The sequence below is a fragment of the Erinaceus europaeus genome, chromosome 17 (genome assembly GCF_950295315.1).
Source record: "Erinaceus europaeus chromosome 17, mEriEur2.1, whole genome shotgun sequence".
NCBI classification, from domain to species: Eukaryota; Metazoa; Chordata; class Mammalia; order Eulipotyphla; family Erinaceidae; genus Erinaceus; species Erinaceus europaeus.
Window position 1 is genome coordinate 14,772,414 of NC_080178.1, and position 23,008 is coordinate 14,795,421.

Below are 23,008 nucleotides of genomic sequence, written 5' to 3' on the forward strand. Positions count from 1 at the left end.
CGAGCCGTCGTCCCGGTTTCGCTGCCGATTGGCTCCGTCGCGCAGTGACGTCGACTCAGACGACCGGGGCAGAACCGGGCGGTGCTGACGTCAGTGTTCCAGTTCCACCGGCCGCTCATTGGTCCGGATGGGGACACATTACCCCACCCCTCGGTTGCGAGGGCACCGCCGAGAGCGACCCAATCGCCCCGCCTACTGGCCGGGGATTGGCCCGCGGCGGGACCCGTCGATCGCGGTGGTGTTTGGGAAGGAGAGAAAATGGCGGCGGAGCCGAGCAAGACCGAGATCCAAACTCTTTTTAAGAGGCTTCGCGCAGTTCCAACCAACAAAGTGTGTGAGCGGGAGGCACACGGGGTCGGGTGCGGTCGGAGAGAGATCCTGCTTGCTCCCCGGGGCCCGAGGGAGGGCGGGAGAGGGCCGGGCATGGTCTGTTTTCCTGGGATGACAGCACCGGTCTTGGCTCGGGACTAGTACCCATTCGCTCTTCGCCTCTTCCACCCAGGCCTGCTTCGATTGCGGCGCCAAGAACCCGAGTTGGGCCAGCATCACGTACGGGGTTTTCTTGTGTATTGACTGCTCCGGCGTGCACCGCTCTCTGGGCGTTCATCTCAGCTTCATCAGGTGAGGTCTCCTTGCAGCCTCTGTGCTTCTCGGCAGGGACTGTGCGCCCAGACGGGACAGTGGCTGCCTCTACCTCAGTCATCTGAATTCTGTGTTCGGAAACCTCTGGGCCCTCTAGGCACATAGTTGTCTCTGCCTCTGGGTCAGACTCCTTTTTCCAACCCCCCTTCCCGGATGTCCGACTTGATTCTCCGAGCTTGGTTTAAGGGGAGACTGAGCAGCACTGATCAACTACAGTTGATGATATATTGACCAAATCGATGTGAAGTAAAACTGTGGCTACCACTAAGGGGAAACCCAGATTTGAGTGTCTGAGAATTCTACCTACTTTTGGATCTGGGAAAATAACGAGTGCCTTTTATAATTAGATGAATTATAATTAATAATTAGATGAATTACACCAGCCGGAGAGAGGAGGAAATAGGGTGGTGGCTGATTAATGTTTCCTGGGCACCTCTCGCCCGAGGCTAGGTGACAGGCGTGTGGTCTGCCAGGGATGTGTCGCCAAGCGTCTGTGGGTGGATGACACTCAGCCCTTCACACAGGTCCACAGAGTTGGATTCCAACTGGAACTGGTTCCAGCTGAGGTGTATGCAGGTCGGCGGGAATGCCAACGCGGTAAAGCTCCTTACCATCCCCCTGCCCCAAGTGCTCTGCCTGGGTACTAACTCTTCAGTGACTTCCTGGGAACCCTTCTCAGCTTTTCTCTTCAGTGAGCTCTCTCATCGCTAGCAACATTGGACAGTGTGTTCTATACTTGGAAACTGGACACTGTTCAGAGGGACTTTAGACTCAAACAAAATCGGGGTAGATATTCTTGGGACAGGTTGAGGGAGATGGGGGGTCTGTCTAGTCATCTAGGTCTTTCTAGAAGGATAGGCAGAATGGGTAGGGCCTGCTGCCCTCAGGTGGGGTTGTGTGAGGCTGGGTGTCAGTCATTGTCAAGGATGAGATTTTTGAAGGGTTTGCTGAGAAACTTTACTTCTGAGAAAACAGCTGGTGTCAGTTAATAGGACTGTCCTGCTGAAATAATAAGCAGGCTATTTGAAGGGCTTGTATGCCTCTTATTCTGGGGAGAACCATCTGTAGGCACCATTTTCTTTGCTCTTCAGACGGCTTTCTTCCGCCAACATGGATGCACAGCCAGTGATGCCAATGCCAAATATAATAGCCGAGCTGCTCAGATGTACCGGGAAAAGATTCGTCAGCTGGGGAGTGCGGCCCTGGCTAAGCACGGCACTGATGTAAGAGCCCCCCCCCCCCCTTTGGGACTGGGGCAGTCGGGTGAGTGGGAGGATCCAGTGCTTCATGTTTCCAATGTGTCTTCTCACTTCTAGCTCTGGATAGATACAAGTAGTGCTCCCACTCACTCCCCAGAGAAGAAAGACTCTGATTTTTTCACGGAACATACTCAAGTGAGTAGCCGCAAGACTTGTTTCTCTCAGTTACTCCTGATGGGTGGTATGCCTACCAAGGCGAAGCCCTCTGTGATCACGGGCATGGATACTCTACACGGGGAAATGTCTGGGCACCATTGCTGGGTTGTCCTAGGTGCTTCTGTCTCTGGCAAATGGGTCTCCCTAGGAATGAACCACAGTAAATTGAAATTGTAGGGAAGGAGGAAGAAGCACTTTTTTTTCATCTTTGACAGGACAGAGTGAGAGAGAGACACACATGAGCACTACTTCACTGTTGGTGAACCTCCCAGCAGATAGAGACTAGGGGTTTGAGTGCTTTTCTCAAGGGCCCCAGCGTCCGTCCGCGCAGGGAGGGTGGTGGGCCGATAGGACACTGCTCAGCGCACTCACCTCTCGTTCCTGCTTACGCCCCGGAAGCCAGAGCACACACTACTGCCTAGCCCCAGAGGAGGCACTATTTAAAGCCCTAATAGTTGGTAGCAACCCCATACAACTTGTCCTGAGTTCTTCTATAAGAAAGGTAGTGGGGGGGGGGGCAGGCAGTGGCATACCAGGTTAAGTGTACATAGTACAAAATTCAAGGATCCCAGTTCAAGCCCCTGAAAAGGAAAAGGAACAGAAAAGGTAGTGCAGTGGCCACAGAGGTGGCTAAGCAGATAGAGTGCAGGATTTGTTTGCATGGCGCCCTGCTTTTGATACTTGACTCCACAAATGCCAGTGAAATACTCTGATACCTTTCTCTCTCACTAACAGTTCATAAAAAAAGAGGGAGCGAGGGGGCAGGGTTGTTGGGCAGTACACCAGCTGGCGTACTGCTCAACACAGGGTGATGGCACATTTGGTAGAGCGCACATAGTACAATGTGCAAAGACCCTGGTTCAAGCCCCCAGTCCCCACCCGCAGGGGAGAAGCTTTACAAGTGGCACAGCTGGACTGCAGGTGTCTGTCTGTTCTCTCTCCCAATCTCTTTCACTCCCTCTTGATTTCTCTGTCTCTATCCAAAATAAATAAAAAGAGGAGGAAGGAGAAAGGAAGGCGCTGAGGACAGTGAGCGGGTCCCCTTCTAGCACCTTGCCCTAGGAGGGGGGTTGCCATCCCGTTGGCACTGGGTGTCGAACCGCTGCTCCTCTACTTAGCAGGTCTAGGATGGTGGCTGAGTATATAACTTTCCGAGATTTCAGTTTCTGCTTTAATACATATCTTCACAACACAGTACACCCCAGAGCACTGCTCAGCTCTGGCATATGGTAGTGCCGGAGATTGAGCCTGCGACCTCTGGGCCCTCAGGCACACAAGTTGGGTATATTACCACTAATTATCTCCTTGGCCAAAAACTTCAGTTTGTAAAATAGAGATTATATCAGTCTCACAAGGCTTGTTGAGATGATTAAACACATTTACATATGGAAAGCCCTTTAACCTTTGCTTGGCACATGGCAGATGCCCAGTGGTTGGCATTGGTTTGCCAGAAGAAGTCATGACATATCTTCCTGTTCTCCTATGCAAGACTACATTGTGACTCATCCCATAACCCAGTAGTTGTTAACGAAGCTAGTGAAACGCGCCCTGACTCTCTGCTCCCTTTTTCCATAGTGAGTGAGTAACTGATTTTACTTGTCAACCTCCAGTTTCTTTTCCTCATGGACATGGAGTAGGACCCAGAACCTACAAGATACTTTTAGTTTCCTGGTGCTCAGAGTGACTCATTGAGACTTCTGTGATCTGACTTCTTTTTAGCCGACTGTCTGGAACTCACCAGCCACCGACCCAGCAGAGAGTCAGCAACTAGCCCCGTCTGCAGAGAACAGTGGCCAGCCACGTGAGTTCAGTGCACATTCCAGCAGGTGCTCTGGTTCTGACAGGACCCATGGGGTTAGAAGTGGTATCTCTGTGTAGGCTGGGATTCATTTCAGCTCCTTGGCTAAAGTGGTGGCCATTCCTCTGGGCTTTTGTTGGTCTTGAGAAACCGAAACCTCCCAATTCTTTCCGAACACTTTCCTTACGGTGGGGGGTGGGGGGGCGGTGGCCACAGGAAACTGAAACGCACACTTAACTCCCGCCATTGTATTCACAGAGCCTGAGCACGGCCCCACCACAGATCTGCTTGGCACTTCACCCAAAGCTTCTCTGGGTCAGTATGCCAGCCAGTGGGTGACTGGGAGTGCGGAGAGGGGAGGTCTCAGGGTTACTTTCTGCCTGGTGTTGTAGACCGAGGCCCCAGGAGACTGAGCATCTGACCTTTCTAGTTTGGGGTCTGGGGTTGAAATCACGGCTGCAACACTGATTACAGAATCATCTGATGGACCAGAGAGGGCTGATGTCCAGTCTGTGGGTCTTCCTCTGGGTGTGGGGAGGCCAGTGAGGGACTGGACCCCTGATCCAGGGCCTGAGGCGGGGTTGTCCAGTCTGGTCCATGTCGTAGGATGGGAGGAAGGTTCTGCGCTGCTGATGGCTAGAGGGAGGTGACATTATCTTCCTCAGTCAGTCCCTGCCCTGCTCTTCAGTTCTCTCTTCTTTTCCTTAACCTTCTGGGGACTTGACTCCGTGTAGACAGCCTGTTTTTGCTGACCTTAGTTTGTCCTGTTGACCTTACGAGGTCTGGGCAGGAAGTCAGTAGAATCACTGTTAGGCTGACCCTGTTTGAGGGCTGTGTAGCTCAGTCTACAGTGGGGCTCTGTAGAGGCCTTGAGGCTTGGGAGCTGTGTGGAGGCTCGGGACTAGACTCCTTGCTAGCCAAACGTCTTTTTCTCTCCAGAGTCCGTTTGTCTGTCACCTAAAGGGGTCCTTCCTGCCAGAGGTAACCAGCAGCCAGCCACCTGGGGGGGGCTTGCCCCTTGCACAACAGCTCCCTGCTGCAGGAGCTGAGGCTGGTGTTTGCCATCTGCCTCCTGCTCCTACCTCGCAGTCTTTGTCTCTGGTGCTGTGGGCCTAGGTTCTTGTATTAACCTCCGCCAGCCCTGTCCGCCTGTGGCTTGGACTGTCCTGAAGGCCATTAGCTGGAACTAGTGATGGCAGCTTCACCCCCACCCCACCCCCACCCCACTCCCTGCCTGGAGCCATCGTTTTGAGAAGCTCTTGCTAGGAAGCTGCATGGTGTGGACTGAGCTGCCGCCTCTGATCTCTTGTCCTTGCTCACGCTCATCCTCTTTCTCACACAGAACTGAAAACTTCCCTCATTGGCAAGAAGAAGCCGGCGGTGGCTAAGAAAGGGGTATGTAGAAGATTGTGCCTCGGCCCCATCACTGATTGAATGTGTGGTTACACGCAGGCACTTAGCTCCTCTGAGCCTCGGCTCTGATAGGGCTGTCGAGGTGCCTCCTTCAAGGGGCTCCTGTGGCTCCATGAGCGTGTCACACCCAGTGCCTCTGAGTCCTGCCTCCAGCTGGCATCAGCTGCTATCCCCAGACCCTCCGCCGAGTGGGAGCATGTGCACCCATCTCTAGCAGAACCCCTTCTCTCAGCCATGCTGACTGGGTTCCTATTTTCACACTAAAGGTTTTTTTTTTAATTTAAGATTCTCCCTCCCTCCATTTTCTCCTCCTGTCCTTTCTTATCTGTTTTATTATTTTATTGCTAACAGAGTTATCACTGGGGCTTGGTGCTAGAACTATGAATCCACCATTCTGGGTGGGTGGCCATTTTTTCCTTTCCTTTTTTTTTTTTTTTTCTATTTTATTTGATAGGACAGAGAGAAATTGAGAGGGAGGGGGGGAAAGAGAGATAACTGCATACTTGCTTCACCACTTGTGAAGTGTCCCCCTCTGCAGGACAGGAGCGGGGGCTTAAACCAGGGTCCTTATGCATGGTAATCTGTGTATTTAACTGGGTGCCCCACTGACTGACCCCCTTCAGATTCTTTAAAATTTTTTAATTTTAGGATTTATTTTGGATAGAGACAGAAATTTTGAGGGAAGGAGGAGATAGGAAGAGAGACTGCAGCACTGCTTCACCACCTGTGAAGCTTCTCCCCTTGTAGGTGGGGAATGGGGGCTTGAACTCAGGTCCTTGTGTGCTGGAAGGCAGAAGGCGTGTGCTCAACCAGGTGTGCCACCACCTGGCTCCCTCAGGCTAAACTTTAAAGGAAGCCTTTGCTTGTGAGTGTGGCTAGACCACCCGTGTCCGGGAGGGTCAGGCGACACCGTGGTTGGCACAAGTCCCATCCTCGGGCTGTTCTCTCCCAGCTGGGTGCCAAGAGAGGCCTCGGGGCCCAGAAGGTGAGCAGCCAGAGCTTCAGTGAGATTGAGCGGCAAGCCCAGGTGGCCGAGAAACTTCGTGAGCAGCAGGTGGCTGATGCCACGCAGCAGGCTGAGGAGTCCATGTGAGTGCCTGCCACTGCGGGGCTGAGCGGGCAGGCAGGACGGCCAAGGTGGGTGCTGGCTTTGGACACCCCTCTTTTCCCCAAGGGTGGCCTCCATGCGTCTGGCCTACCAGGAGCTCCAGATCGACCGCAAGAAGGAGGAAAAGAAGCTCCAGAATCTGGAAGGGAAGAAGCGAGAGCAGGCAGAGAGACTGGGCATGGGCTTGGTGACCCGAAGGTGAGACTCAGCTCCCAGAGAGGGAGGGGAAAGGCCACCATTCTGGGAACTGCTGCAGGTCCTTGCTAGAAATCCCACGGCATGTGGAGTGGAACAGGAGCAGATGCTCTCTCAGGACTAGGGTGGTATGGATGCTTTGAGTGATGGGCTAAGCCTTTATTTTCAAGAGCTTCCTGAGAATTGCAGAGCTTTTTCTTTTTATATAACTTCATTGATTTTTGTTTGTTTGTTGCCACCACAGTTGCCCCTGGGGCTACACTGCTCCAGGCAGCCATTTTCCCACCTTTTTTTTTTTTTTTAACTAGGACAGAGAAATTAAGAGTGAAGGGGGAGATAGGACAAGAGAAAGAGAGACACCTGCAACACTGCTTCACCACTCATGATTCCCTCTGATGGGGAGGGATCCTGGGCTTGACCTCCCCAACCCCCCATTCATACTTGAGGTTGGGCGGTGTCCTCAGTTCAGGATCACTGAGTTTGTGTTCCTGTGGCTTTCTTTCTTTCTTTCTTTCTTTCTTTCTTTCTTTCTTTCTTTCTTTCTTTTTTCTTTAATATTTATTTATTTCCTATTTGTTGCCCTTGTTGTTTTATTGTTGTAGTTATTGTTGTTATTGATGTCGTCGTTGTTAGATAGGACAGAGAGAAATGGAGAGAGGAGGGGAAGACAGAAAGAGGGAGAGAAAGATAAGACACCTGCAGACTTGCTTGTGAAGTGACTCCCCTGCAGGTGGGGGAGCCGGGGGCTTGAACTGGGATCCTTACGTCGGTCCTTGCGCTTTGCGCCACGTGCACTTAACTCACTGCGCTACTGCCTGACTCCCCTTTTTTAATTTTTATATTTACTTATTTTCCCTTTTGTTGCCATTGTTGTAGTTATTATTATTATTGTTATCGATGTTGTCATTGTTGGATAGGACAGAGAGAAATGGAGAGAGGAGGGGAAGACAGAGGGGGAGAGAAAGACACTTGCAGACATGCTTCACTGATTGTGAAGCAACTCCTCTGCAGGTGGGAGCTGGGGGCTCGAACTGGGATCCTTGTGCTTCGTGCCACCTGCACTTTCCTGTGACTTTCTTAAAAAACAAAACAAGGGAGTCAGGCGGTAGCGCAGCGGGTTAAGTGCACGTGGCGCAAAGCGCAAGTACCGGCTAAGGATCCGGGTTCAAGCCCCTGGCTCCCCACCTACAGGGCATCGCTTCACAAGTGGTGAAGCAGGTCTGCAGGTGTCTATCTTTCTCTCCTCCTCTGTTTTCCCTTCCTCTCTCCATTTCTCTCTGTCCTATCCAACAACGACGACAATAATAACTACAACAATAAAACAACTAGGGAAACAAAAGGGAATAAATAAATAAATAAATATTAAATAAATTAATTAAAACAACAACAAAACAAAACAAAAAAAACATGGTCCGGGAAGTGGCACAGTGGCTGAGGCACTGGACTCTCAAGCATGAGGTCCCGAGTTCAATCCCCAGCAGCACATGTACCAGGGTGATGGCTGGTTCTTTCTCTCCTCCATCTTTCTCATTAATAAATAAATTCTTAAAACAACAACAACAACAACAAACTATTTAGTTCTCTTCTGCAGTTTGTTCCTTAGTAAAGGTCAACATTTAGAGGTTTCAGTAATACTAGATTTTTGATCCTCTGGAAATCATGTGCACGTTACAATGCACAAGGACCCGGGTTTGAGCCTCTGGTCCCCACCTGTAGGGGGAAAGCTTTGCAAGTAGTGGAGCAGGTCTCTCTTTCTCTCCCCCTCTCTGTCTTCCCCTCCTCTCTCCATTTCTCTCTGTCCTATCTAACAACGACAGCATCAATAATAACTACAACAATAAAACAACAAGGGCAACAAAAGGGAATAAATATTTTTTAAAAAATCTTAAAAAAAAAAGCTATAGATCTCTTTCCTCCCATTTCCTTTCCTTCTCTTTCTTCTTCCTTTTTTATTTTTATTTTTATTTTTTATTTACTGGATAGTGACAGAGAGAAATTGAGAGTGGGGGGGAGACAGAGAGACACCTGCAGCCCTGCTTCACCCTTTGTGAAGCCTTCTCCCTGCAGCTATGGACCTGGGGCTTGAACCCAGCTCCTTGCGCACTGTAATGTGTGCGCTTAATCAAGTGCGCCACCACCTGGCCCCTTTTTCCTTTTTTTAAAAAAATATTTATTATTGGATAGTGGCATAAATTGAGAGGGGAGGGGGAGATAGAAAGACACCTGCAGCCCTACTTCACCACTCATGAAGCTTTCCCCCTGCACGTGGAGACCAGGGACTTGAACCTGCGTCCTTGCCCACTGTAATGTGTGCACTTAACCAGGTGTGCCACTGCCTGCCCCCCACTCCCCTTTTTTTAAGAACATTCAGTGCCAGACTCATGCTGTACGTACTTCCAATCTGTGCTTGTCCATCTCAGTGGAGGGTCTGGTTCATGATGCAGGAAGCCTGTGGGTTTTAAGCAATTACTAGATTTGTGGGCTCCAGGCAGGTCGCTTATTGCTTGGTGCACATTGTTGCTAAAATTGTACCAGGAGAATGGAGGTTTGCCAAGGCAGCCCTGCTTTGAGAAAGCTGACTGACGGACCGTTGATGGCATGCTGCCCGGGTCAGCACAACTTCTGACACTTGTGAGCTCCGCACCAAGGTGGTGCCCAGGTCCATGCCAACCTCAGGGTGTCTTCCCCATGTGATGACACTCGTGCTCATCACCTCACTCAGCCTGGTTCTGCTTTTTCTTCACAGCTCCGTCTCCCACTCAGTGCTGACTGAGATGCAGGTGATTGAGCAGGAAACCCCAGTGAGCGCCAAATCTTCACGCTCGCAGCTGGACTTGTTTGATGATGTTGGGACTTTTGCCTCTGGACCCCCAAAGTAAGGTGGTTTGTAGACCCAAGATTTGGCTACCTTGTGCCTCCTCAGCCTCCTCTGAGCTGCCCACTGTCTCCCTAGGTACAAGGACAATCCCTTTTCCTTGGGGGAAGGTTTTGGTTCCCACTGGGATACAGATGCCAGCTGGGGCGTGGACAGGATGGAGGATAAGGAGCCAGAAGTGACCATCTCAAGCATCCGGCCCATTTCAGAAAGGTGGATAGTGTGTGCTGGGGACATTCTGTGACAGTGGATGTGTTCTGTATCTGCACTGCCCCATGTGTAACCATGAGCTGAGCCCTGAAAATGGCGCGAATGCAGCAGGAGCTGAGTTTTTAGTCTGACTCACTTTAAGTAAATTTAATAGCCACATGTCATCACAGACAGCCTAGCAGCCTTTTACGTGAGCTCTGTGTCTGGCAGGAAGGGCCTAGTTTCATGCATCCGGACTGCAGCAGGATGATGCCTCCCCGACCCTCATCTTGTTTACTGTTGCAAAAGACTGTCCCCTTTTAATCTGGGCAACACTTAACGAGTTGCCTGCAAATCTTCCTTTCATAAAGTGAAGACATAAGTGATGACTTCACAGGGCCACTGGCAGGATTAAATAGAATGAGACTTCGAAAACACCTAGTCTAGTGTGTACACGTGTCATACTAGACTTCGAAAACACCCAGTCTAGTGTGCACACATGTCATACTAGGTGTGTACGACACTATGTCTTCATCCCCACAGGACTACTGTTGAGATCAAGGGGGGAACTGTTAGTAGTAGCTCTTCAGGAGAGTAGGTCGGTATAAGCCAGACACAGTGAGGCACAGGGTCCCCCTGGGGTTACGCAGTTGGAGCTGGGAAAGGGCTAGCAGCAAGGATGTGATAGATTACATGCCCTAGATGGTGGTGGGGCTGTAGGGAGTGGTCTGGGACAGAAGCCCAGGCTTCTCCAAATGGCTTCTACACAGTCGGGGGGGGGGGGGAAGCTGCCACAAGCCTAGTGGAGAAAGGAGGGACCTCATTCAGGAGCTGCATGCCTGTATCCCAGGGCCACAGTTAGATAGGACCATGGCAAGTGGGGGCTTTTTTCAACCTCTGGTGGACAAGAAAGGGCCAGCGTTGTCCCACATCCATCCCTCAGAGTCACAAACCGGAAAGAAGTGGAGAGCCGGAGCTCAGGTGCTGAGTCCAGTGAAGCACGTCAGAAATTTGCAGGCGCCAAAGCCATCTCATCTGACATGTTCTTTGGGCGGGAGGTGGATACTGAGGTGAGTAGAGTTGTCCACACTGAGCTGGGGGTGGCTGGGGGAGGCAAGAGCTTCCTGCCTGCTACTGTTCTGGGCCTTGGCTCTGAGGTGACTTGGCCTGTGTTGGGTCATTGGCCAAAAGCTTCCCAGGCCTGTCTTGTCCACAGTATGAAGCCAGGTCCCGCCTACAGCAGCTCTCAGGGAGCAGTGCCATCAGTTCATCAGACCTCTTTGGGGATGTGGAAGGAGCCCATGGAGCGGGTAGGCCCCCAGCAGTGCGGTAGACACCAGACCAGGCCTGTGGGCAGAGCCGAGGGCCCCGTGGCCTGAGAAGGCTCTGGGTCACCCTGTCCCTGACTCTTACAGGTAGCGTGTCTCTGGGGAACGTGCTCCCCACGGCTGATATTGCCCAGTTCAAGCAGGGGGTCAAGTCTGTGGCTGGGAAGATGGCTGTGCTGGCCAATGGTGTGATGAATTCTTTGCAGGTGAGGCTGGGCTGTGGGGCTGAGTAGGAGGGATGTGAAGGGCAGCGCTTGGAGTTTGCCTCCCCCCACCCCTCATATCCAGGCATTGCTCCAAGCCAGCCCCAAGCCTGAGAAAGTGTCTCTTTTTGAGGGGTGGAGTTGGAAGGGGTAGCTTTCCTTGGAGCTCAGCACCAGGGCTGGCCTCTCCCTTGGGTGAGACCACATCCACGCTGCTTCCTCCATCCTGTCGTCTGTACTCCCTCCTCCTTCCTCCCTACTTTCCATGAAATGGGCCACAGCCCCTTTCCTGGGTCATGATAAAGTGGTAAAGCAGCCTGCCATGGTGGGACTGGTGCCCTGGTCCCCACCCCAGGACCCCCAAGTCCTGCAGCCAGGAGGGTGCATGTGCTGGGTGCTGCCCGGTAGCGATTCTGACTCTGTGTCATGTCATATCTCGCCCCCCACCCTCCACTTCCTCCAGGATCGATATGGTTCCTACTGAAGAAGCTCCGCCGTGGCTTGGCCATACGGTGGTGACGAACCCTGTGATCCCCGGCTGGGGAGGCTTGCCCTGTGGCAGTTGGGGAGGATTGTTACTTTATGTGTGTGTGTGTGGGGGGGTGGCCTTTGAGGATCTTGGGTGAGGGTATGGGCAGTACCAGCTCCTCGTCCACTGCCTGTCGATTGAGCCCTTGATTCTCCTTCCCTCATGGCCCTCCCCCTGTGTGCTAGATTATTGTCCTTCCTGCCCTGTCCCCAAAGCTGCTGCTGACTTGTCCTGCCGCACGGGAGCGGGGGAGGGGGTCTCCCTCAGGGTGGCTTATGCTGGTCCAGCCCTTCCCCGGGGACCCCCCAGGGAGAGGAAGGGAGATGCGTAAGGCTCTTGGATCCTTGGTTGTTTGGGAGCTTGGCCCTGTTCTCAGGAACGGGAGAAGGTCTGGAGAGAATTCTGCTGTAGGCCAGTACTTGGGGGAGGGGCGCCCTGGTTTGCTTCAATGGCAGTTTCTGTGCGCCAGGAGAGGAAGAGGAGGGGAAGGACCGACATCTGGGTCTGTCTAAGGGCTAGAAACTTTACCTAGTACCTAAAGGTTTCTTTTGGGGTCAGACTGGAGGCCTGAGCGATCTTCTCCTGTCTCAGCACCCCTTTTCAGTGACCACTGGTAGGATGGCTTTTTCCGGGTGTCTTGGAGCCCTCCCTCGCCGGTCATTGTGGACCATGGGAGCCTCTGTCCCTCCCTGAAACTGTCCCTCTTTTCCTGGTGGGTGGCCTTGCTGGGTCTCCTCTGACCTCTGCCTGCTCTGGATGCTGTGAGCCAAATGCTGGCTAAGGGGGCAGAGGACGTGAGGGCCAGAAGCAGCCTCCAGGGGCTCAACTTCCTTCTGTATCACGGGGCCCTGGACAGCACCCCACCACTGAGAGCTTAAGGCACCTACAGAGCTGCAGACCTTGCACTTGGCTGCTGGGCCACACTGCCCTTTTTGGTGCCATCTTCCCCTGCCAAGTGGGCGGTCGGCCCACCCATGGGTTGTGGGTTGGGCTCCTGAGCAGCACAGACCACTCTTCCCAAAGCCCCCTCCCCCAAAGGGACATGACTTTCTTTCTGGACTGTTTGTATTGAAACAAAGTGGTGTCAAATAAAGCCCCGTCGGGGCCCGGGGCCCTGGGCCCTGCTGGTCTGAGTGAAGTGGTGTCCTCCTGGGTCCTGCCACCCTGCACAGCGCAGGCCCCTCGCCTCACTCCCTGGGCTCCCACCGATACGGGTAGGGCGTTGCTGCTGAAGCTGAGGACACTCTCTCCAGGGCCTCTGGCTTGTCTCTTCTCTGAAAGCCGAAAGCCCCTGGCTCCTCGGCCCTGTGCTGCCGCGAGGTCCGGTGCAGCCTCGACCTCACCACCCTGTTGCACGCGGAGGAAAGAGCTGGTATTAGTTGGCCCTTGAACTCATCTGCAAAGCCGCGTGACTGCAGGCGGGAGCAGTCTCGGCAGCCCTCACCTCCTCCCAGCAGCAGGTGGACTGGGTGTGTGCTTCTCCGTGATTAAAATATTCTGATCTTGACGGAGCTCTTTTACATCTAGGGGAGTGGGGTATGAGTGTGAGAGAGAAGACTCCTCAGCCTTTTTCTCCAGAGGCTTCTGTAAACTATTGGTTGGGGAGGTGGATAGATTTTCAATAAAAATGAGTGATTTCCAAAGTGGGAGGGTCGGGTCGGTTCACAATTCAGATGTCTGTGCCCTCGCCCCCTGCTCCCTCAAACTGCAGTGTGGGGTTTATTAGCATGGGGATCCAGCTTCCCATGTGACTACTGCCTGTCAGCTGTGTGTGTTGGGGAGCGGGGTTTACTGTGGCCTCAAGAGCTCACCAAGCAGCCTGGAGCTCTAGTGAACCCCAACTCCCAGTCCCAGCACAGCAGTGCTTTGGGGCTTTGTTCCTGTCCCTACTTTGGGGGGATGGTCCTGCAGGGACAAGCCCAGAAAGACGCGTGTGCCTGGTGGTGCTGGCCCCCGACTTCAGTCAGCCGTCTGTTCCAGGTGGGTCTTACTCCCTGCAGTATCCCTGTCCAACTCAAGGAAGACCTTACCTTCCTCCAGTCCTGGCTGGAAGTATGAACTGCCCTGGCCTGTCACAGCTGTGTCCCCACTGCCCTGTTCTGAGCTGGTGCCTGGCCAGGAGCCCCTGCCATGCTGACCTGTGGCTGGGCCTTTGAACTCAGGCAGCTCACCCTGGAGCCCTTTGAGCTTGTCACCCAAAGGCTGGTTCCAGCTGAGAGCACTTTGCCCTTGAAAGGCTGCTGTCCTGTGGGAAATAAGTCCCTGTTTGTCTTTTGTTTTTAACTGCTGAGAGTAAGTTCCTGTTTCCCCCACGGAGCTGGTCTGTCTCCAGGCTGGGAGTGGCTCTCTGTCCCCCACCCCGAGTCCTGCCAGAAAAGCTGGGGCCCAGCACCCAAAGCTTTAGACTCACCACTTACCAGACACAGGGACTTTATTCATGTCAGAGTTCACGATTAGACAGATGACTTGAAACAGTTTTGGAATGAGTTGTCTTGCCCACCCTTCCCCATCTTATGACTGGAGACGCTCAGCAGGCCACCGTGGTAATGTCCCCCCACCGGCATCACAGGCGTCACCCCGACCATGGCAGCTTCTGCACAACTACTTGGGGTACTGCCCTTCCTGGAGTTGCTGTGAGATGAACTTTATGGGGTAGGCGGCGGCGGTGTGTGTGTGTGGGGGGGTTGTCAGCAAAAGAGCAGAAGGCCAAGTGACCTTCCCGGCAGCCTCAGCAAATTTGTTGTTGGCCCAGGGTGACTTTAGGGCAAAGGCCCAAAGTGGGCAGGGGAGAAAGCTGTGAAACACTGCTGATCAGAGCCCTTGTTGGCAGGTCTCAGATCACTGCATTATTTGGCCTTATTTTTAACTGGCAGAGGGCAGCATGGCACAGGAACCAGGGAGGTTGGGCAGCAGCCCCCATGGCGGAGTGGGACCAGCATCCCGTGTGTTGTCAGCAGCACCCTCCAGCCGCCTCAAGTCTCGGACTCATCTGTCTCTTCAGTAGAGCCATCGCTCTCCGCATCCATTTTGCGGGTGTGATGGAGGGGCCTCCAGGGGGAGCCAACTCTGGGAGTGGTCCGGGAGGGCAGGCTGCTGGCCTCTGGGCTGCCAGTGACCGGGTTGACCAGGCCCGGCACCTGGGCTAGCCTGGAGGAGGGAAGAAGCCCAGAGGGCAGCGAGGTGCCTCCTGTCCAGAGACTGGGACCCTTCATTCTCACAATGCATTTGGATATAACCATGGGGTATATTCCCCAAGCCTCTGTGGGTCCCCAAACTCTTCTCTGACCAGTAGGGGGTGAGACAGGCTCAGTGAGCAAGCCACCCGGGCGGGCATTGCCACCTCTGAAGTTTGGCCTCCACGAGGGGGCAGCATCGTCCCACCTAACACTTACAGTCGTTCCAGCTCCTCGTCCATGGCTGGGTCGTGCATCAGGTCCCCTTTGTCGGGCAAAGCTCCTAGGAAATACAGGGGGTGGGTGCAAGACTTATGCTGACATCAGCCCATTCAGGGCAGGTGTCTCCAGGCCCCCCACCTCTCAGGCTGCCTCTTCTGCTGGCTCTGCGAGGGGGTGAACGCTTAAGAGAATTTTGAGGGGGCCAGGTGGCGGCACACCTGGTTAAGCGCACACTATATAGTGCACTAGGACCCAGGTTCAAACCCCTGGTCCCCACCTGCAGGGGGAAAGCTTCAAGAGCGGTGAAGCAGGGATGCAGGTGTCTCTGTCTCTTCCCCTCTCTTACCTTCCCTTTCCCTCTCCATTTCTCTCTCTCTCTCTCCAATAATAAACGAATTAAAGAATTTTGAGGGCTCTGGCGATGGCACACCTGGTTAAGTGCACATAGTACAAGGGTATGGGTTTGAGCCCCTGCTCCCCAACTGCAGCAGGATGCTTCCCATGTGGTGAAGCAGATCTACAGTTGTCTTTCTCCCTCTTTCCTCCACCCCTCTCTATATTTCTCTGTCCTATTAAATGGAATAAAAAGAATTTTGCAAGGACTGCTTGGGGGCAGGAACTCTTGGGCACTGCTCCCTACCTTCCCCCTTGGGGCAGAGAAACCAGCCAAGGAGGCATCCCCCAACCTCAAGGTCACTGCACAAACAGGGCAAGCACCTTCCGAGACCAGAAGGTGGGTTGTGAGCCTGTACTGGGCCTTTAGTAACTCCGGCCCTGGACACTGGGCTGAAAAGGAGTCGACGCAGGACTAGCTCAGGCTAACAACAGAGACTAGAAAACACTTAGCTCCATGCCTCCAAATCAACTTAACATTCACTTTTGAGAGACTTGGTCAAAATCCATCGTCAGCTTCTCCCAGGAAGGGTCCCAGGGGAGAGGAGAAGGCTGGATCCCCGGGATTAGACCCAAACTCTTCTGCGTGGCCAGCAGCCATCAACAAGGTCTCTGGCAACTCTAGTCTCTCAGCTGCTTTCCCTTAGCTATAAACGGAACAGGGAAGGAGAGGGGGAGAGGGTCAAGGCTGCCTGGAAGGAAAGTGAAGCTCAGGGGTGGAGGGCAGATAGCATAATGGTTATGCAAAGAGACTCTCATGTCTGAGGCTCCAAAGTCCCAGGTTCAGTCCCCCGCACCACCATAAACCAGAGCTGAACAGTGCTCTGGTAAAACAAAGAAAGTGAAGCTCGGGTGTGCAGGCAGATTCTGACCACCCAAGAACTGAGGGAAAGAGCTGGCTGGCTATGAGAGCCACGCCTGGGGGACCGTCCATCAGCAGGGCTGGTCTCGAAAAAGTCTCAGTCATAAAATTACCATGCCACCATACCAGCGCCAGTTCAATTTTAGACTTTGACAAGGCCTTTTTTTCTCTTCTTTTATTTCTTGCCTCAGGACACTTTTTGCCCTGGGTGAATAGCTTTCAGTCTATGTCCATGCAACCCTCACACCTTGGGGCTGAGGACAGCAGGACAACCCTCTTCCATAAGGCCCTCCAGATTCCTCCTCTGCTCTGCTGAGGGTGAGGGTGGAGACCCTCTCTTCCCCCATCCCACCAGCACCAGTGCGCCATCCCTGCTAGGAGCTCAGTCCTCAGCCCTTACAGGAAATAAGAGGGAGGACAGGAGGTTACTCTGGGCTGTGACCTGGATGCCAGGTAGTGTTCCTTGTCCCTTCCAGCCTGGAGGGTGGTCAGTTAGCTGGGAGTGAGGGGCAGCCTGAGTGAGGCTCACCCACCACTTGCTCCTGACTCTGCTTTCTCCTGTCGGGTCAGAGGCTGCGGCCACCAGCATCTAGTGCACCGCTTGGTCTACCGGTGGCTTGCGCATAACAACTGTAAATTTCCTTCCCTTCTCCGCCTGTCCTCAGTGGCAAAAGGGAGGGGAATGCCCGTCTCGTAGACATTCGGAAACCTGGGGTCCTGGTACATCTGCAACCTCTTGAGGGAAAACAAGTGCGAAGCAGCCAAGCTCTGGTGGCCTGGGCAGCTGTGCCTTGGAGCAGCAGGGGCTGCAGTGCTTGAGGGGGAATGACTAGAACTGCTGGGCAGGAAGAGGTGGGCCAGCACAAGTCTGCCTCTTTCTATCAAAAATTTTTGTTCCCTTTCAGATTAACCAGAACCCCCCCTCCCCCCAGCAGCTGGGAATATAAATTCTCCCCAGACACACCTTTGTGCTGTTTACAATTGGGATTCAGGTCTCTTTGATACATAATCTCTGGGGCTGTTGAGTAAACACCCCTGTGTCTGGCCGGCCTGTAGGCCACACCTGCAAGCAGAGCTGGGGGTTCTGGGGAAAGGCAGCACCTCATGTTGGGGCGGGGCTACAGGCGCTGACTGTGGACACATGAGAGGCTAGGCCAGCCTCTGAGAGTGTTCCAGCTCTTCAGGACTCAACTGGCAAATGCTAGAAGAAGAAGGACTCAACTGAGCCCCAGTCAAGGCAGAGGCACTTCCTGGTGGCAGCCCATCTGCCCCAGAGGCTTGTATGCACATGGCGTTGTGTTTTGAGGTTGGGCTTCAGCTGGCTCTGCTTACCTAGGGCTTGGTTGATCCCATGATGCTTTGAGAGAGCCACAAGGAATCCATAGAAGGTCAGCCTCTGAACGTTGCTCAGGACTTCCTTGACAAATGCCGGGGGTGGGCAGCTGGTGGAGGGGGAGGTGGGGGCACAGATGTCAGAGTCAAGGACTGGCAGGTCTGTCGCCATCTTTCTCTGCACATCTTCAGGCTGAGGAGATGCGCCGAGCCACCTATCTGCCCTGCAGGCCTAAGGCTGGAGAGAGCTTGTGAGCAGGAAGAAAGCACAGGCCCTTCACTGCCCAGTGCCTTCAGGAGGGTGCTCAAGGGTGGGGAAGTGGGCCCCGGGCACGATCTCCTCTGGTTGCTCCATCTCTAAGGGGACTCTTGTCACACAGGACACACAGTCCTTTGTACAGTGAATGCTTTCTGCTCTAAGAGGCCCAGCCAGTCTGCCTCCTAGTGAGATGATCATCTGTGGCCGGTCCTGTGCGAGAGCCACCCTCCCTCACGAGCACCTAGGCAGGCTGAGGACACTGACCTCATTCACATCGCAGCCACAGAGGGTTCTGGAAGCCCTGGGCCAGTCAGGACAGAGCCAGCAGTCCCCATGCCCGGCCCTTACCTGTACTTGTGCCGGTCACACAGACTCTCCAGGCGCTGGTAGAACAGAGCTGCCTCCACACCCTCCAGCATGCTGGCCTCGCCCAGGGCCGGCCGCTGCCGGTGCTGCCCACTGGATGACGTTGGCACGATCACTGTGTTGGGATTCTTGCCCGATAGCAGGTCCTGGTAGATGGCAGCCACGCTGTCCAGGAATTCTGGGAACCAGCGTGGAAAGGCCCAGGTCAGGTGGGGAAGGGGGTGCATTTCACCCCTGCACTGTGACTTCCATGTCTGGGAACAGGGCTGAACCCAGGACCTCACTTCAGTGCCAAGCCCCATCCCAGGTCCCCAGATGCTGCCACTGGTTTGGAGAGTGTAGGCAGACATGCACCTGCTCTCACCAGTGAGCTTTGTCAGGGAGGCCACTACCTTCCCGACCCAGCAGCAGTAGAGGCCTGGGCTGCAGCTCATAACAGAAGCTTTGCACGGAGGAGTTCCACCCCTGCACAGAGCCAAGAAACAGGACAGGAAGGGAGGCAGGTGGAGGGGAGGGAGGCCTGGTGGTGGCACACCCAGTTAAGCGCATACATGGCCACATGCAAGGGCCTGGGTTGGAACCCCTGCTTGGCACCCACTTGGTGAAGCAGGTCTGCAGGTATCTTTCTCTCTTCCTCTCTATCTCCCTTTCAATTTCCCTCTTAACCCGGTGCACCGGGTTAAGCACACATGGTGTGAAGAGCAAGGACCGGCTCAGGGATCCCGGTTTGAGCCCCCAGTTCCCCACCTGCAAGGGAGTCACTTCACAAGCGGTGAAACAGGTCTGCAGGTGTCTCTTTTTCTCTTCCCCTCCCTATCTTCCTCTCCTCTCTCAATTTTTTCTCTCAATTTCTCTCTGTCCTATCCAACAACAACAATAAAATGGAAAAAAAAAAAAAAAGCCTCCAGGAGCAGGGGATTTGTAGTGCAGGAACCAAGCCCCAGTGATAACCCTGGAGGCAAAAAAAAAAAAAAGGATGAAAAAGAAATGGTTGCTGGGAATGGTAGATGCATAGTATGAGCACTGAGCCCCAGAGATCCAGTGATGATCCTGGTGGCAAAAAAAAAAGGGGGGGGGGGAGGGAAAAACATGTTAGAATCCTTCATGGAAGAAAAGCACACACACAACTAACTTGCCAGACAAATCTTGTGGCTGAGTTATTATGAGTCACCACTGCCATGTTATACCAGGCAGGGGGACACTGCTGTCCCCTCTTGGAGGTGCTGTGAGAGGCGGCCCAGGGAGGCAGTGAGGGGCAAAGTTCCTCCCGAACAAGGCTGCTCCATCCCTGGGCCCTGGAGCCTGGACAGCAGGGAAGCTTGATTTTGGGGGCTGCCGAGTGCAGGTGCCCAGTGCCGCAGAGGGCCCTCGGCTCCAGCTCCTGCTTGCCCAGCCCATGAAACAAGGAGAATGTGGTGCCTGAGTGAGGCCGGGGTTGGCTGGAGTCACCAGCTGGCAGGAAGGCCGTGCCGTGCCCGGGCTCCCCAGAAAGCCTTCTGTTTGCTGGAGAGCCTGTTTAGAATGAGCCTGTTGATGGCCATGGTCAGCAGTTTCTAAATCTCACATTGCAGCTGCTGTTGCTGTGAGTATGTGCACGTTTGTGTTTATCCCTCAGTTTTTATTCCACCTGATTCCAGAAGGGGTTCTAGCACACAGCTGGTGTGGGTGGAGGAGCGTAAGGGTATGCACTTACTGAAAGCTGGCTGGGTAGAGAGTTGTGGTCCCACTTGCGGGTCAGAGCCCAGGGAGTAGCCCTGGCTGTGGAGGGGGGGCCCTTCCACTCACGTCTGGGCACAACCACCCACCTTTGTGTGAGCTGGATTCTTACAGGACCTACTGCTTAGGGCTGTTAGATGAATTCACCTCAGAGTGGCAGATGGGCGACATAGTTCACCTGAATAGTGTGCTGCTTTGCCATGGGCACTGCCCAGGTCTGAAGCCGGCCCCCACCGCACTGAAGGAAGCTTCACTGCTGTGGTCTACCCCCCATCTAAATAAATAAAATATTGAATATAAAATCATTGTGATATCTGGGGAGGGGACTTGGAGGACAGAGAGGGATTTACCTGCATGTGCGAGGCCTCTGGTTCTATCCCTAGTACTTGCATGTGTTAGAGTGGTGTTCTAGTTCTTTCTTTCTCTCTCATTCTCATAAAATAACCAGATAAATAAAAAAAAATCCCTTAGGCCTGCCTGGCACATAGCATATTATTGCTATTCTCCCCTCGCTCTCCCTCTGTGCTGGGGAATGAACCCAGGGCCTCCAACATGTGTGATGCCACAGCTGGGAGCCATTCCTGGGCCAAATTTTCCCTCTTTTCTTGGGAGGAGGGAAGGAAAGGCTTCACAGAGTGGGGCAGGTAGAGAGAGAGAGAGAGAGAGAGAGGAGAGACATCCTAGGACCACTCCACCAAGCTTCCCCCAGTGCCTTTCATATGGTACAGGATTCGATTCTGGAGCCTGGTACAGGGCAAGGCAGCACTCTATCCTGTGAGCTGTCTCCTGGTCCTTGTTATCGTCTCTGAAATGGACTTGTGCCACTGACCAGAAGCACTATGGTTTTTCTTCTGCCTGGAGGAATGTGGGCAACTAGGCGCTGCAGGTTGAATCCCTTGGCCCAGGGTGAAGTCTGCCACTGATGGGGAGGGGAGCCAGGTGGGAAGGGACATAGAGTCCCAGCAGATCTTACCTGAGTAGTAAAACTGGATCTGGAAGGCGAACAGGAAGTCCGAGAAGGACATGAGGCAGTCCATGGCATCATCCATGAGTACAATCCTGGAGGGGAGAGGGGGAGAATGTGTATAGGCATAAGCAAGACAGGCGGGGGAGGGGGGTAGGAAGAGGCTCTCCCCATTCCTCCCAGCCACCTCATTTCGCCCCCATCAGCTGGCTCTGAGTGGAGCACACCACCCAGGGCCGGCGCTCGGCTCCTCTCAGCGCCACCAGTCTGTGGTCAGGGTCCAGGGAGCAGGGAGGGGCGGCCACGAGAGGGTGCGACTGTCAGGCCGCCAAGATTTCTTTTCAGATACTCCAGCAGTAAATCTTTTCATCCTGCAGTGAGGACCGTTTAGTTCTGAATAAATACTGCTGATCAGAAAAGGCTAAAAGAACAGCCAAGAGGTTTAAAAGGGTCTTGGCAAGTGGGACTGAGATTTAATAAGCTACCCAGGGCCAGAAGAGCTCCAGGCACTTCCATCTTGGGGCCCAGATGGCAGGCCAGGGGAGCCGAGACGGAGCCGTTGGGACTCTGCTTTGCAGCCTGTGACCTGTCCCCCATCTTGGGACGCTGTGGTGGCCACTGCAGTCTTCTGCTGTCCACTCACACAAGCAGGCCACCTCCTGGCCATCTGTCCTGCTCTCTAGCGCCCCCCACTGCACCCCACCTCCCAGGGAGGGAGCCATGGACCTGCTACAGGCCTGAGCTCAAAGCCACGTTAGCCTCTGCTCAGGGCCTCATGAAAGAGCTGTCAGGAAGGGGAGGGAACGAATGTGGGCTCCCTCCATGTGCCCACCAGGGCACCAAGCCTACCTTTTTTTAAAAATGTTTCCTCTATTATTTTTCATTTTCACTCTGTTTTGCTCTCTTGTATATTTTCGTCCATTTTTTAAAATGTGGAGCCCTCTCATGTATTTTTTTTCCTTCAATATTTTATTTATTTGATAAGAGTTAGAGAGCTATCAAGAGGGACGGGGGAGGGGCCAGGTGGTAGTGCCCCTGGTTGGGCGCACATGTTGCAATGCACAAGGACCTGGGTTCGATCCCCCATTCCTCACTTGCAGGGGGAAAGCTTTGCGAGTGGTGAAGCATTATTGCAGGTGTCTCTCCATCTCTCTCCCTCTCTATCACACCTCCCCTCTCAATTTCTGGCTCTCTCTATCCAATAAATAAATAGAGATAAAAAAATTAAGAGGGAAGGGGAGACAGAAAGGGGAAAACAGATACCTGCAGCACTGCTCCACTGCTCCTAAGACTTCCTTTCTGTGGGTGGGGACTGGAGAGCTTGGACCTGGGTCCCTATGCATTGTAATTTGTGTGATCAACCCTCATGTATTTTTCTTTCTTTTTCTTTTTTTTTGTTGGATAGGACAGAGAGAAATGGAGAGAGGAGGGAAGACACAGAGGGGGAAAGAAAGACACCTGCAGACCTGCTTCACCGCCTGTGAAGCGATTCCCCTGCAGGTGGGGAGTCGGAGGCTCTAACTGGGATCCTTAAGCCAGCCCTTGTGCTTTGTGCCACTGCGCTTAACCCGTTGCACAACTGCCCAGCCCTCTCCTCATGCATTTTTCTAAATCTTTCTCCATTTCCTTGTATTACACTTACCTCGCTGGCCCCCTAACTGTTCAACGAGTGAGCTCTAGAGCCAGCTGGCATCACTTACTGCCAGGGAAGGTGGGCAGTGTGAGCAGTGCTCCTTGGATGGTTTGGGGCAGCTGACCTCAGCTTGGCTCTTCTTGAGGAGAGGAATGATTCCTATTAACTGTGAGCCTGCCTGCCTGCCTACCTTTGGAACTGCTCAGCTTTGGTTTATGGTGGCACAGGGGATTGAACCTGGGACCTCTGGTGCCTCAGGCATGAGAGTCTCTTTGCATAACCATTATGCTATCTACCTACCCCTATCCCCAGTGGATTCTTTGTTTTTATGTATTTTTTTGCATCCAGGCTTACTGCTGGGGCTCCGGTGCCTGCACTCAAATCCACTGCTCC

General features: G+C 53.5%; 2 protein-coding genes across 7 annotated transcripts in view; one reads left to right on the plus strand and one right to left on the minus strand.

Moving 5' to 3' along the window:
- The first annotated feature begins 178 nt into the window (after positions 1–178).
- Positions 179–12,833, plus strand: ARFGAP2 (ADP ribosylation factor GTPase activating protein 2). 3 transcript variants are annotated; one of them, XM_016186431.2, is made up of 17 exons: positions 179–330; positions 503–621; positions 1,167–1,239; positions 1,734–1,865; positions 1,959–2,036; positions 3,777–3,858; positions 4,114–4,170; positions 4,795–4,836; positions 5,198–5,250; positions 6,221–6,357; positions 6,443–6,574; positions 9,318–9,446; positions 9,525–9,659; positions 10,579–10,705; positions 10,852–10,945; positions 11,051–11,169; positions 11,630–12,833. In XM_016186431.2, exons 1-17 carry the CDS (start codon positions 259–261, stop codon positions 11,648–11,650), a joined length of 1,602 nt encoding a protein of 533 aa, XP_016041917.1. In that variant the 5' UTR covers positions 179–258; the 3' UTR covers positions 11,651–12,833. The 3 variants fall into 3 exon arrangements, with proteins under 3 accessions (XP_016041917.1, XP_060032469.1, XP_007519129.1); XM_060176486.1 differs by lacking the exon at positions 9,525–9,659; XM_007519067.3 differs by lacking the exon at positions 4,795–4,836.
- The window catches only part of CSTPP1 (centriolar satellite-associated tubulin polyglutamylase complex regulator 1), a 228,401-nt gene continuing 218,135 nt past the window's right edge, over positions 12,743–23,008 (minus strand). For 3 of the 4 annotated variants that reach the window (XM_016186432.2, XM_060176491.1, XM_060176490.1), the window contains 5 exons: positions 20,992–21,077; positions 18,285–18,480; positions 17,678–17,787; positions 15,088–15,151; positions 14,109–14,842 (listed from right to left, as the gene is read on the minus strand). In XM_016186432.2, the coding sequence (XP_016041918.1) occupies positions 14,668–14,842; positions 15,088–15,151; positions 17,678–17,787; positions 18,285–18,480; positions 20,992–21,077 (631 nt within the window). In that variant the 3' untranslated portion in view covers positions 14,109–14,667. Of the gene's footprint in view, positions 13,043–14,108; positions 14,843–15,087; positions 15,152–17,677; positions 17,788–18,284; positions 18,481–20,991; positions 21,078–23,008 lie in introns of those variants that run through there. The other variant, XM_007519069.3, reaches the window with a different exon arrangement.

What these genes read in the sequence shown, in the direction of transcription:
- ARFGAP2 (XM_016186431.2), top strand. Translation starts at nt 259, where the DNA reads ATGGCGGCGGAGCCGAGCAAGACCGAGATCCAAACTCTTTTTAAGAGG. An exon ending in TCGGCGGGAATGCCAACGCG is followed by an intron (nt 1,240 to 1,733) that starts GTAAAGCTCCTT and finishes TTTGCTCTTCAG; the next exon opens with ACGGCTTTCTTCCGCCAACA. An exon ending in AGGGGTCCTTCCTGCCAGAG is followed by an intron (nt 4,837 to 5,197) that starts GTAACCAGCAGC and finishes TTTCTCACACAG; the next exon opens with AACTGAAAACTTCCCTCATT.